This window comes from Pelophylax lessonae (assembly GCF_965119305.1).
Source record: "Pelophylax lessonae genome assembly, chromosome: 1".
In the NCBI taxonomy this organism is placed as follows: domain Eukaryota; kingdom Metazoa; phylum Chordata; class Amphibia; order Anura; family Ranidae; genus Pelophylax; species Pelophylax lessonae.
The window spans coordinates 615,081,397-615,093,271 of NC_138768.1; the positions used below are offsets into that span (position 1 = coordinate 615,081,397).

The 11,875-nt window shown below is 39.0% G+C and overlaps 1 protein-coding gene across 1 annotated transcript in view; it reads right to left on the minus strand.

The window, feature by feature from the left end:
- Window positions 1–2,472, minus strand: part of LRIT3 (leucine rich repeat, Ig-like and transmembrane domains 3) — a gene marked incomplete at its 3' end in the record, with an annotated part of 51,464 nt that extends 48,992 nt beyond the window's left edge. The window contains exon 1 of the mRNA XM_082243932.1: window positions 2,324–2,472. Within this exon, the coding sequence (XP_082100058.1) occupies window positions 2,324–2,433 (110 nt within the window). The 5' untranslated portion in view covers window positions 2,434–2,472. The remainder of the gene's footprint in view (window positions 1–2,323) is intronic.
- Between the last annotated feature and the right edge of the window lie 9,403 nt (window positions 2,473–11,875).

The following is an 11,875-nucleotide window of genomic DNA, read 5'->3' on the forward strand; positions in this document are numbered from 1 at the left end:
GCTAAAAATAAATGTTTATATATACCTAAAGTGAGTGGTAAATTTGGTGTTAGGACCAAGAGTGAGTTTTAGCATGAGGTTTTGAGTTGGGGTTTAGGGGGGATTTAGTTATACCGTATATTTAAGGAATGGGTTAGGTGCTATGGTTAGCTAAAGCAATAGGAAGAGCAAATTTTAAGAGTTCATTTAAACCCTGCCAAATTTTCTATTTAATTTTGGATAGAGCAGGCAATAGATGGAGCCTTTTTTTTTTTTTTTTTGCTATATGTGTGTCTATTGTGGGTGGCTATTGGGGAAATTGTATTTTTATTTCTATTTAGGACAGGAAGTGAATGGAACTCTCCCAATGGAGATCCAGACAAACATTGGATTACTGGCTTCTTAGCAATTCAACTTTTAAAGAATTAAGAAAAAAGTGAAATAACATGCTGTACAATAAACTTTGCATGCCATACACAGCTCCAGATATTGAAATATTTTATACTTACTTCATTATTCTGTGCCACTTTTGACTCTTTGATAGCTACTACTGAAGATAAAATTTGGTAACAAAATGTCAGCTGGTTGTATATACATGGACAGGAAGTCCTTGTGTTTTAGAATATTGCTCCCTGTTGTGCACTTTTTTTTTAAATGTCTTCTGTCTTGTTTGCTAACAGTATATGGACTTATAGAATAAAATATTTAAAATATTCAAAACCTAATGAAGAAGGGGTATGTGTAGTCCAATCAGCACATCCACATTGGGCTGTAACAAATGTAAAATATTTGCTATAATCTTATTGATCATAGAATGGAAGACAGCCAGAATAATTGATTGCAGCAGCAAGACTGTGTTGTATTGTAACATATCAACTTCATTTGGAGCCTTTATGGGAACTCGTTCTCTAGTGGGCAACCCTGCACCAGTAATGTATCAAGGGCCACATAGCATCAGCTGAGGATGTCACTTATAGGTTACCTACTTCCCCAATACATTTGGTATTTCACAATAAAATACAATTTCTCATATCGTTCAGTATACAAAGGCATTACTGTGGCATGCATTCTCACGATCACAATCTATTCACTTTCATGCGATAAGTGGCTATCACTGCAAAGAGCAATGTGCAAAGACCGTCAACCCATAGGAACCAATGGGAGTTTAGTCTACTTTGAATTACCATTAGAAAATGGAAAGCTAGGTGACTGTTATGGGTAACTGCCTTAACACATCATTATTACTAATTCTACTATCCTTTTTAAATATATGCACACATTTTCTAGTAGTCCTTATTGCCTCTATGTAGCACCCAAAATATCATTAAAAACTACTTGACTATATAAAGGCTATGTTTGCATTACATACAGATACAAAATAAAGCAGTCAAAGACCCATAAAAAATAAGTTGACAATGCTAAAGATAACACAAGGAATAACATAAAATTGATTGAGAAACTCAAAAGGAATGTCTCCTGTTCTCAATATGTTAAACTGGTTAAACCCGAATAATGGACGTATTACAGTTTTATGGATCCCTAAACACTAACTAATAGGTTCTCAATCTGGCTGTTTTTGGAATGATTGGGCAAGCTTTCTTTACTGTAGAAAAAGATTTGGGAAAATATTGTGTTTTATACATTTGTCAGCTATGCAGATACTTACATTTTTTTGTAAGACTGGCTACAGATTACCAGGTATGTACATTCTTTGTAGTGGAACTCCTTGTCAGGTGTTTGTTAAGCTAGCAGTGTAGCATAGCTTTGCTTCTATGCCATTTTACATAATGTACCATCTCGTCAACCTCATGACTAGGTCTATACTGCCACTTGAAAGCTGAAATTAAGTGCAAACAATAGAAATAATGCATCTATGGTAGTATGGTAAGAAGTTAACATGAAAAAGACAACTGTGTTTTTCCATGTTCAAAAAGGAAATAGATTTGTGTAGTGTGGTCCCAACAATTATGTTTTTTTTCTTGTACATTGGTTGCTGGGGAAGTGTAATGTATTTATTGGTTTCATCATTACCAACTTTGCTCATTAGGTTTACCAAAGCAAATTATGTTTAACTCATGCAATAAACCATTTGAGGGAAAAAAGGTGGAATTGTACCCCATTGTTCATGGTATATATATTTTTTTAATTTAGCCTAGATATGGACTATCGTGTCCATATCCATCATGCACAAAATATGATGTAACATTTTAGACAGTTTTTTCTCATTAAACTGTCCATAAAGCCTATAAAAGTAATTTGCAGAAATGTATACATAAATATTTAATGCATGTTTTTGAACATTCAGGTGTAATCTTAGGCATCTACAATCACATTTATGACATACCTTGTACCAGTACCGTCACTCCTTCCATGGAAAATACAAGTGCATTGTGATGGACAGAATGCTTCAAGTGTACTAAAAACTTGTAATAAAACATAAAGGAGCAGAAACATGGTTTTTGTGTAATTAGGGGAAAGTCAACCAATTTTGAGACTTCATTGTCCAAGTCTTGCGAGTAGCATTCTGAGAAAGGGAACTAGTCGGTTGTATGCTTATTTAGTAATACCAGATTATGTGAGATTAACCAAGATCTAGAGTTACTTAACCTTCAAATGTGCTCTTGAAAGGATTGTGGGGTCACAGTCTGCTGGCTTTCCTCACACATATCCACGTATGTGTACATCAGTTTACAAATATAATTGCTATGTGAACTTTTATATCCCTTTAAGGGTGTAACAACATCCCATAAATATATTTACACAAACACGTAAAAAAATCAAAGGGATATTTTAAAGTACTAAATAGATCATATCACAAATTACTGTTAAAAAAAATATATTTTCTTTATTCTGTCTTATCAAAACCATAAATGGTTTTAATGCTATTCCCCAGATATAACCTAACTGTGGGGTAATAAATATATTTTTGGAACGTATTACACTATCAGCCCCTTTTTTCATCCACATATATCGGGGAAACACATCTCTATCCCAACGGAGCGATCCTTAATTTGGATGAAATATCGGAGCACGGACGCTACAGTCCCATCATATCCAAACACGCTGAGCCATCTATAGTGTGGTGAGTAGGGGACCTGGAGGGTCACTCATGTGAGCACCTTAATACACCTGGATGGATCTGCACTCGAGCACTTTTATTCACTTGCACTGAAGAAACAAAGACTTGCACTTGAGCACTTTAATATTAATTTTATTAAGAGACTTTATATGGTATAAAGCACTCAATTGTGTTTATATTAATTTCACCATTTGTTGTTACATCATTTGTTGCTAGTGCTGTTTTAACTTAATTTTACACACATATTCCCCAGATATAAACAACTCAACATCTCCATAAGCAAAATAAAAGCATCCATAAAATATAAATGTCTCTACCTACACATTAACCCATATTAGTCACACAATACATGACATAATTTTGCAACTGGTATGGTATCTCTATTTACTTATTTGATGGGAAGGCTCAAAATTCTCAATTTGTTTCTTAGACCAACAGTCCACTTCCTCAGAAGAAATGTAGGAGGCAATTATTTCGTTATAGCATATGCATTCCAACACTCTTTGTTATTTTGTACAAAAATTACAAGATAAAAATGTAAATAAAAAATCTTTCTTGACATTTTGTACTAAATAACCAAGAATTATTCAGCATTCTTCCCAGGTCCCACTTTCCGTAGACCTCCAAGTTTCCCCATGGCTCTTGGGTGTCTAACTCTATCTTTTTTTGCCTGTGTTATTCCTCAAATGGCAATCAAAACTTAAAGAAGTATTCCAGGTATGGGTATTTCATACATAGTTACATTGGTCCAGCTTGAAGCAAAACTATGCATAAACCATACTTGGCCGATGCCCCAGGAAGCTAAAAATTACTAAGGTAGACACTGCTACTCCAGTGATCGCTACTTGCTTTTGTGTCCTGCATCAAGCAGCTGGCCTGGTACATTCTGAACAAAGGTAGTCGGACACTCAGTACAGGCACCATTCAGGAAGTGTGACATCACCGCCGGGTTTATTGTTGCCTCATTGGGTGTGTGGCCTGAATAAATGATCCTTCTTTAGCCTTAAACATACGGGCCGAATGCCGGGCGACATCGGCCAAGATTCGGCCTGTGTCTATGGCAAATGGTCTGACATCTGAACGACTGGCTTCTGTCGGACGTGCATGCTGGAAAACCAGCCACCGACCAGCTCCCAATCAGTGCTCTCAGCGCTGACTGAAGTGTTCCTTCAGGGGGGCCATCCCCTTGTCAGAACACAACAGCTCAGCAGCTCGTTAGTACAGTGGCTTTGAACGGAACTGCCATATTTTTTTTTCGTTCAACCTACTGTGTGTACCAGGATTTGGTGTGTCAGAGGATGCATCATTGCCAGGAGGGGTTGTTGCTCAGGGAACTCATACATCAGAAGTGCCTTTGGGGGTAAGCCCTACATAGCTATTAGTATTAAAACACCCAAGGACATATTTATAATATATTATTATATTTATTTGTGGCAAATTTGTTTTAAAATGTACTGATTTGTTAATTTGCAGTGAATGTTTCCTGAATGTCACTGCTTTATAAATACTTTATGCACTCTAGTCCCAAATATAGTTAAACAAGACTACAAGTTCCTTTTGTTTGGTACATTTTCTTCCCTCATCCCTTCAGTAATCAGTTTTGCCATAGGAATTCGGTCCTTCTTGCTTCTCCATAGGCATCTATTTTGTTAATATTACCATGCCTCCCTAACAATATTGTCTGTAGTTTTTTTTTTTTTTAAGCAACAAAGTCTGGGAACATGCTGTTTACCTCCTTTTACACAGTCTTGACGAGTTCCAGTATTAAGGAATTTTTATGTAGGGTAACTTTCTGTCATTTCTGAAAGTTATGCAGCTGCATACTGATGTATTTTGGCATTTCATTTCTAAATGCTATGCAGCTGCATACCAATACAACTTGTGATTTCACATCTAGAAGCTATGCACTGCATACCAATGGAAAGCTAATCATATAACACAACTGTTATCTACATACCAATGGAACTGTGTTCTTGCATCTATTCTAAAATAGCATTCACTAACTGTGGATGTACAATATACTGTATATCTTCAATATGAAACACAGTGTTCAGAGAACATTATTTGTTCTTTAATTTACAAAGCACATTCTAGAGACAGAACTGACAAACATATATTCTAACTGGCCATTCACAAAGCCTGAGGCCGTGTGATTTGAAATTGGTATAGAGGAAGGTGGATATACAACCTTAGCACTGTGGTCTTTGAGACCTGCAGAGCTTACATCGGACTGGGCTGGAAGTATAACAAGCACTGTACTTCCCCTGACATGTTTGCCTAAGATTTGCCTAATGAAGATTTTTAGGGAATGAAATGTAAAACTGCCTAAACACTGATAAGTTTGTTGTGCCCAGAGTTGGGCTTTAAAGCAATTATGTGTTTGTGTTTAATATCAATAAAGGACATTTTTTGTGTTTTTTTTTTCTTTTAACTGTGGAAGTTGATAAAGGGTACTAATATAACCTTGTATTTATTGCCCTGGGAGGAGGCTTCCAGATTCCACTTACAGCCACCTCCTTTTTAAGGGATACAGAGGTGGGGATAAAGGGCCCTTGTCCCTTAACAATGGAACAAGGGTACTTTGCAAGGGGGCGAGGAGTGAGTTGGGGTGTTTATATTGTAGCAGGTCTCTTTGGTCTGCACTTGATCTGTCCTGGTATTTTTTTGCCTGCTGCTTTACAGGTTATTTTGCAGGTATTAATGGCGGTGTATTTAGGAGCTCTTGTACTCTATTTCTGCTAGTCTTTTGTGATAACATTTTCTTCCTGTCCTGAGACATGAACCTGTCACTGCCACCTTGCACCAATCTTTGCCAAAAAGGAAAAGGACATCTTTCAGGTAAGGTTTTTATTTTCAGGTACAATGGAAAGCTGACTAATGGGCTCCTTGTCATTTAGCCCCACGAGATCGGAATGCCAACATTCCTTCAGAGAAGGAAGAGACCCTTCTATGCCATATAGGGACAGGTCTTTATCAACATCTAGACAGCATCATGGCTCTTCCTCCAGATATCACTATCACTACCATTATTCTCACACTAGATCTGATGAACCAGAGCCTCCTCAGGCCAGGCAACCCTCTTCAGACAGTTCAGAAGGTGAAGATGTGGATAAGTATGATCTGCATGAAGCTTTTGACTTCTCTCTTGTTCTTCCCTTTGTAATGGCTATTAAACATGCCGTAATAATAGAGAGGCCCCTAAAAAGCAGTGGAAACATTACAAACACCCCAAAAAGGTGTCAATTTCCCATTGATGACTGACCATTCTGGAAGAATGAAGTGCAAGTCATCTCTATTCAACAGGATTTTAAAATGTTATCCCTTTAAGGAAGAGAATGTCCAACAACTGGAGTCATCCCCTTTAGTCCACACAGGTCTCATAAGCACAACTTTATATTTAGAAGACACTGTGTATTGCAAAGATATACTTGATTGCCACATTGATTTAGGCATAACTTTCAGCAGGTGTGGTCAGTAAATTTACCCTAGCTCTTGCCTCTCTATCTAAGGCAGTGGTAGTCTGGATGCAGAATATTGATTCGGCTTTGGAGAATAATTCCAACAAGTCAGTGATCATATTTGCTTCACAAGGGCTAAAACTCCCTTATTTTCCTATAGGAGGCTTCAGTTGACATAATCTGTTCTGTTTCCTAGAATTATGCTTTGGTCAATGACTGCAAGGCATGCTTTGTGGGTAAGACCATGGCTGGCATATCCAGTCTCTGAATAGGTTTGGTTTAAAATCCCTTTCATAGGAATCTTCACTTTTTGGCAAAAAGCTGGACAGTGACATAGACTAGGCCACAAGCAAATTATCTGACTAACATTTAATAAGACAAAGACGACCCCAGATCTACAGACTCACGTTTAGGGCTCTAGGCATCATCGCCCTCTTTTCGAGAATATGGAACCAGGTATCATTTGTGGGGATATGCAAGTCATTTTGCAAATGTACAAAACATAAGAAATATACAGCACTTTCCAAAGTAATCTCATAAGGCAGTTGTTTCTATGTTCTTGTCATATGCTTTATCTCTTCTTCCGTCTTCACTGTTTACATCAGTACCTGCATGACGACCACAAAATAGCCATGATTCAGCACAAATTGACCAACATGATGCAATCTAAATTTAGGAGCGACACCTATCAAGAATGCTTTAAAGTATGCCACCTGCAGAACACCTGAAGGTGTGGCCAATAGACTGAGTGTTGCTTTAAGGTGTATGGCTTGTAATGTGGGAGTAAAATAACCCCAGCAATGGACTCATTGTCATCTGATGTCACCTTGGGACACCCTCTAAGCAGACTGCCACCCCCCCCACCCCCCCCCCAGGTATGCCACAGGCAGACAGAACAGGGCCAGGAGGTGTATTGCAGTACAAAAAAAGCTCTAATTTTACTGATGCATAAACACCAGTGATTTATAGGGTTCTTCACCCTTCTGGAATATGTGAGCAACAAGACTGTGATTAATCCGTTTCACAGACAGCCACCATGTTCCATGGGTTAGCATAGAAGTGTCAATTCCCCAGGCTTTACAGTTCAATTCACATGCTGTATCCTTGCTGTTTGTGTAGCTGCAATAATTCATTGGTGCCCTTTACCTACAGCATACCGGAGATAGTTTGTACCACATGTTCCCATAATAACTGGCTAACAAGTACCCCTGAAGTGTCTCCAAATCAGCAGCTGCCTTCTCAAGCTTTATGTTCTCCTACAGTAGTGTTTGGATAAGCACTGAAACAAATATAATTTAAGATATGTATTGGGCATGATGAGCGATGTAAGAGTACTCCGGCTTCTGAAGGATGCTTTAATGTTAAAATATTGCTTGGAAAAGCTAGACAAAGGCCACATTTTCTGTTATCACACAGCACTACAACTTTTCTCAACTATTTAGCAGCTTTTCCTTCACTTCATCTTTTAAATATGTTGATAAATGTGACTCAAGCTCTAAAGTCAATAAACTCAGCACTTCCAACATCTAAAATAAAGTTTGTTTAATCCAATACAGCCCAGCCCACAACCATGCCTGCACATCAGTAATACAATACACATTGTATGCCTCCCCCATCCATGTAATGCATGACAGCTATTAGAAAAAAACAAGATATTTGTGAAGTGATAAATACTACTTCAATTGTATTTGCCATGTTTACAATGTGATTAGATAGTGAAGATATAGACAACTGATTGGAAAGAGCTTTTGTAAGAACAGTTATTGATCTATGATTCTAGTAACCAAGGTTGGTGAAAGGTGATACATTCAGAGGCAATAACATATTGTGAAGTCTTAAAGCAAGGGGCTAGGGGGACCCTAGATGCATGGCCTGCTTAACATAGACTGAAAGCCTGTTTATCCCTAAAAGACCCATTAACATTGGTGCATTACAGTAAGGCACAGTTACACATGCATCTTAAAACAAGCTGCAGTTTGCATACCCTGGTGTATTGCAGTGCTATTCAAATCACACTTGCCCAACAGCAGTGGACAATGCACCCACATTGCAATGCATATACTGTGTGTGTGCTTTAGATAAAAGGCTTTGCTCCCCACATTCCTGGAAAACTTGAATGAGTTTGGAGCAATTTTTAGCCCACGTTTAGTTAAAAAAAAAAAAAATCAGCACAAGAAACTGTACTTACAATCAATGTGAAGTATTCCCTCTGCTGCTGGCTGCAGTTTTAGTTGAAATCCTCTGTCCTCTGATGTCCCCCTCATCCCTGCAGCCTTAATCTTCCAGTGTTGCAGGGATTAATACAAGATGGGGATCCTGTCATTATGCACTTGTCAAGAGTACCTAATGTACCTGCCCTTTCCACCCATCTCCCCCATTCATAGAAGCTGTACTATAGCTATGCATGGAAAACGAAAAATTAATGGAAGAGGCAGACATTTTATTTATCCATCCATCCATCCTCCATTCATACAGCACTGCCTGTATTCCATTATGGAGATTTCCCTTCACTTCTTGTCCTGAAAATGCAACTGGAAGTGAGAGAAGGAAATCGCTCCAAAGTGAGAGGAATTCCCATCTTAGAGAGTTGTCACTGGAGAAGTTGTCAGCATTGGAGGATTTACTCTTTTTTCTAAGGTCTAATATTTTGGATTTCCCTTCAATTTCTGCCACAATGGTCACCAAGACAAACAGAGGGAGGAATCGCCCCAGCAGGGGCAGAGATAACAAAAATAACTTGACAATTGGGCAAACCTTTTCCCAATCCATCCAAAACTAGTGTTGCCTTCACATACATGTTAATGTTTCCTTAAGTAAATGCTGTATTTGCAAAAAAGAAGAGTCACATTTTTTACTATAAGTTACTGCTCTTTATAAGGTAAGTTAAAGTGGAGTTCCACCCATTTTTAATAACTTGGATTACATAGATGTATGTAATCCCCTTTAAAACTACTTTTACCAATGGAAACTTTTTTTTTTTATAGTAAATACCTTATTTTCTTCTTTATTCATCCTCTCCTCACTTCCTGGTCCGGCCGCCGATCGGCGATTACGTCATTCAGCGATTCGCAGGGGGTGCTGGGATGTATCTAATGGCATGAAATCTCGCATTATTACACAGGAGTCCTGAGCTGTACTGTTTGTATTGAGGCCGTGCTCTGCCCCGCCTCCGCCCCGCCTCCTCTCAGTGAGCTGTACTGTATGTATTGGATTGAGGCCATGCTCTGCCCCGCCTCCGCCCGCCTCCTCTCAGTGAGCTCAGTGAGGATATAATGCTTTCAGTCCTCGCTCACTGAGAGGAGGTGGGGTGGAGGCGGGGCAGAGCACGGCCTCAATACAAACAGTACAGCTCAGGACTCCTGTGTAATAATGTGAGATTTCATGCCAGGAGATACATCCCAGCACCCCCTGTGAATCGTCGAATGACGTAATAGCCGATCGGCGGCCGGACCCGGAAGTGAGGAGAGGATGAATAAAGAAGAAAATAAGGTATTTACTAGCAAAAAAAAAAAAGTTTCCATTGGTAAAAGTAGTTTTAAAGGGGATTACATACATTTAAAGTTACTAAAATGGGTGGAACTCCACTTTAAGTAGAGTAAGCTGTTTAAATGTATATCAATACATCTCAGTCTATACATACTTTAGGAATTAGCTGTTGGTGTGTAAGATAGATACAAGCTGGCAGATCGGTGCACTCCAAATTATGCAAATCTTTATTGGCTACATGTGAAAACATAGGGTGTGTACAAAGCGAACGCGTTAGCTAATGCCACGAGGAAGGCCAGTGTAGCCAAAAGGAGTTAGCTTTGTACACGCCGTGTATTTTAACATGTAGCCAAAAAGATTTTCATCCTTGGGAGTATACCAAGTTCCTGGCTTGTATCTATCTGGAATTGATTATAAGGGACAAGACACTCCAGCCAGGAGCATCAGTCCTCAGCAGCAGATTTCTGAATGAAGCAGTTGAGCGAGGGTATTGTATCTATTAGTAGCTATTGACATAGGCATAGATTATTTTAAAAGACAATTGATTCAATTATTCAGGAATCCCATGCAATTTTTCACCAACTTGGAATAACTATACAACAATTTAAAGATGTTGGAAAGTCAAAATCCCTTAACTCTATGTATATTCCAGGTCGGTGACTTAAACTACTGAAGTCAAAGGATCAGCGTGTCAGCCTGACACTTAGTATATTTAGAAGGAGAGGTCAACATTATAATGGCAGCACACATTTCCCCCTTAAAACCTAGCTAAGGTGTTTCTTTTTCTCCCAAGTTTTCTTCCAGCATTGGACATTTGTCACTTTTTTCTTACATCATCCTTATGAATCCTCTACAGTTTCCATTCATTTTTGTCTGTCATTCATCCTTCTCCGTATTTGTCATCTCCGCTTGTCCGTCCTTCTCAGTTGCCCTCCCAACTTCCCCTCCATCCTGTTCAGCTGTCCTTCTCATCCCAGTTTCATCTCCTTACTTTCTGTTTTTGTTTGTTCACCTTCCTCTTCAGGATTTTTTCTCCTCCTTGCAGATTCTTCTCCCTCCCTCTCAGCTATCCTCCTCCCAGCTTTTTTTCCTTCCTTCTCAGTTTTCCCTTGTCTGCAAACTTATCCTTAATTCTCCTCCCAACTTCTTCTTAGGTTCTCAGCTTCTTTTGCCTCCTTCTTAGCCCTGCTTGCCGTCCCTGTTTCTAAGCTACTATTCCCCTCCATGCTTATTGACCCTTTATATCAGCCTTCTTTCTCCTCTCTTCCTGTGATCCTTCATTCTCATCATTCTCAGGTTTCCTTCTCTTCCCTGACCATCATCTCTTCTTCTCAACTGCCGTTGTTCATCCTGATTTGTGATCAGTTCTTTTTATCCATGCTTGACATACCTGATTCTCAGCTGTCCTTCTCTACCCCTCTTATCAATTGCTTTTTGTCTTCCCACCTTCACAGCTGTCTTTTTCCATCCTATTTGTCATCCTTGCTGCTTGCCATCCTTTTCCTTCGTGCTTGTCATGCCTCCTTCCCTCTCTGCTTGCCCTCCCTTCATATGAGTTTTCCAGGTCCTCCCTACTTATTTACCCTCCCAACTTGTCATCCTTGCTTGTCCTCCCTCCTTTTCAACCACCTTTCTCCTCCTAGCTTGTCTTCCTCATTTCAAAGCCATCCATTCCCTCTCTATTAGTTCTCCCCTCTACTTAGCTATCCTTTCCCTCTCTGCTCATCCTCCCAGTCATTCTTTTTCTCTTTGCTATTTACAGTGTCATCATATGTGTTTGCTATTTAAAGCTATTAAATATTGGGTAAAAATATGCAAGGAGCCTTAATATTCCACCATAGTATTTACTGTGTTGCCCTTCGGCTATGTTACC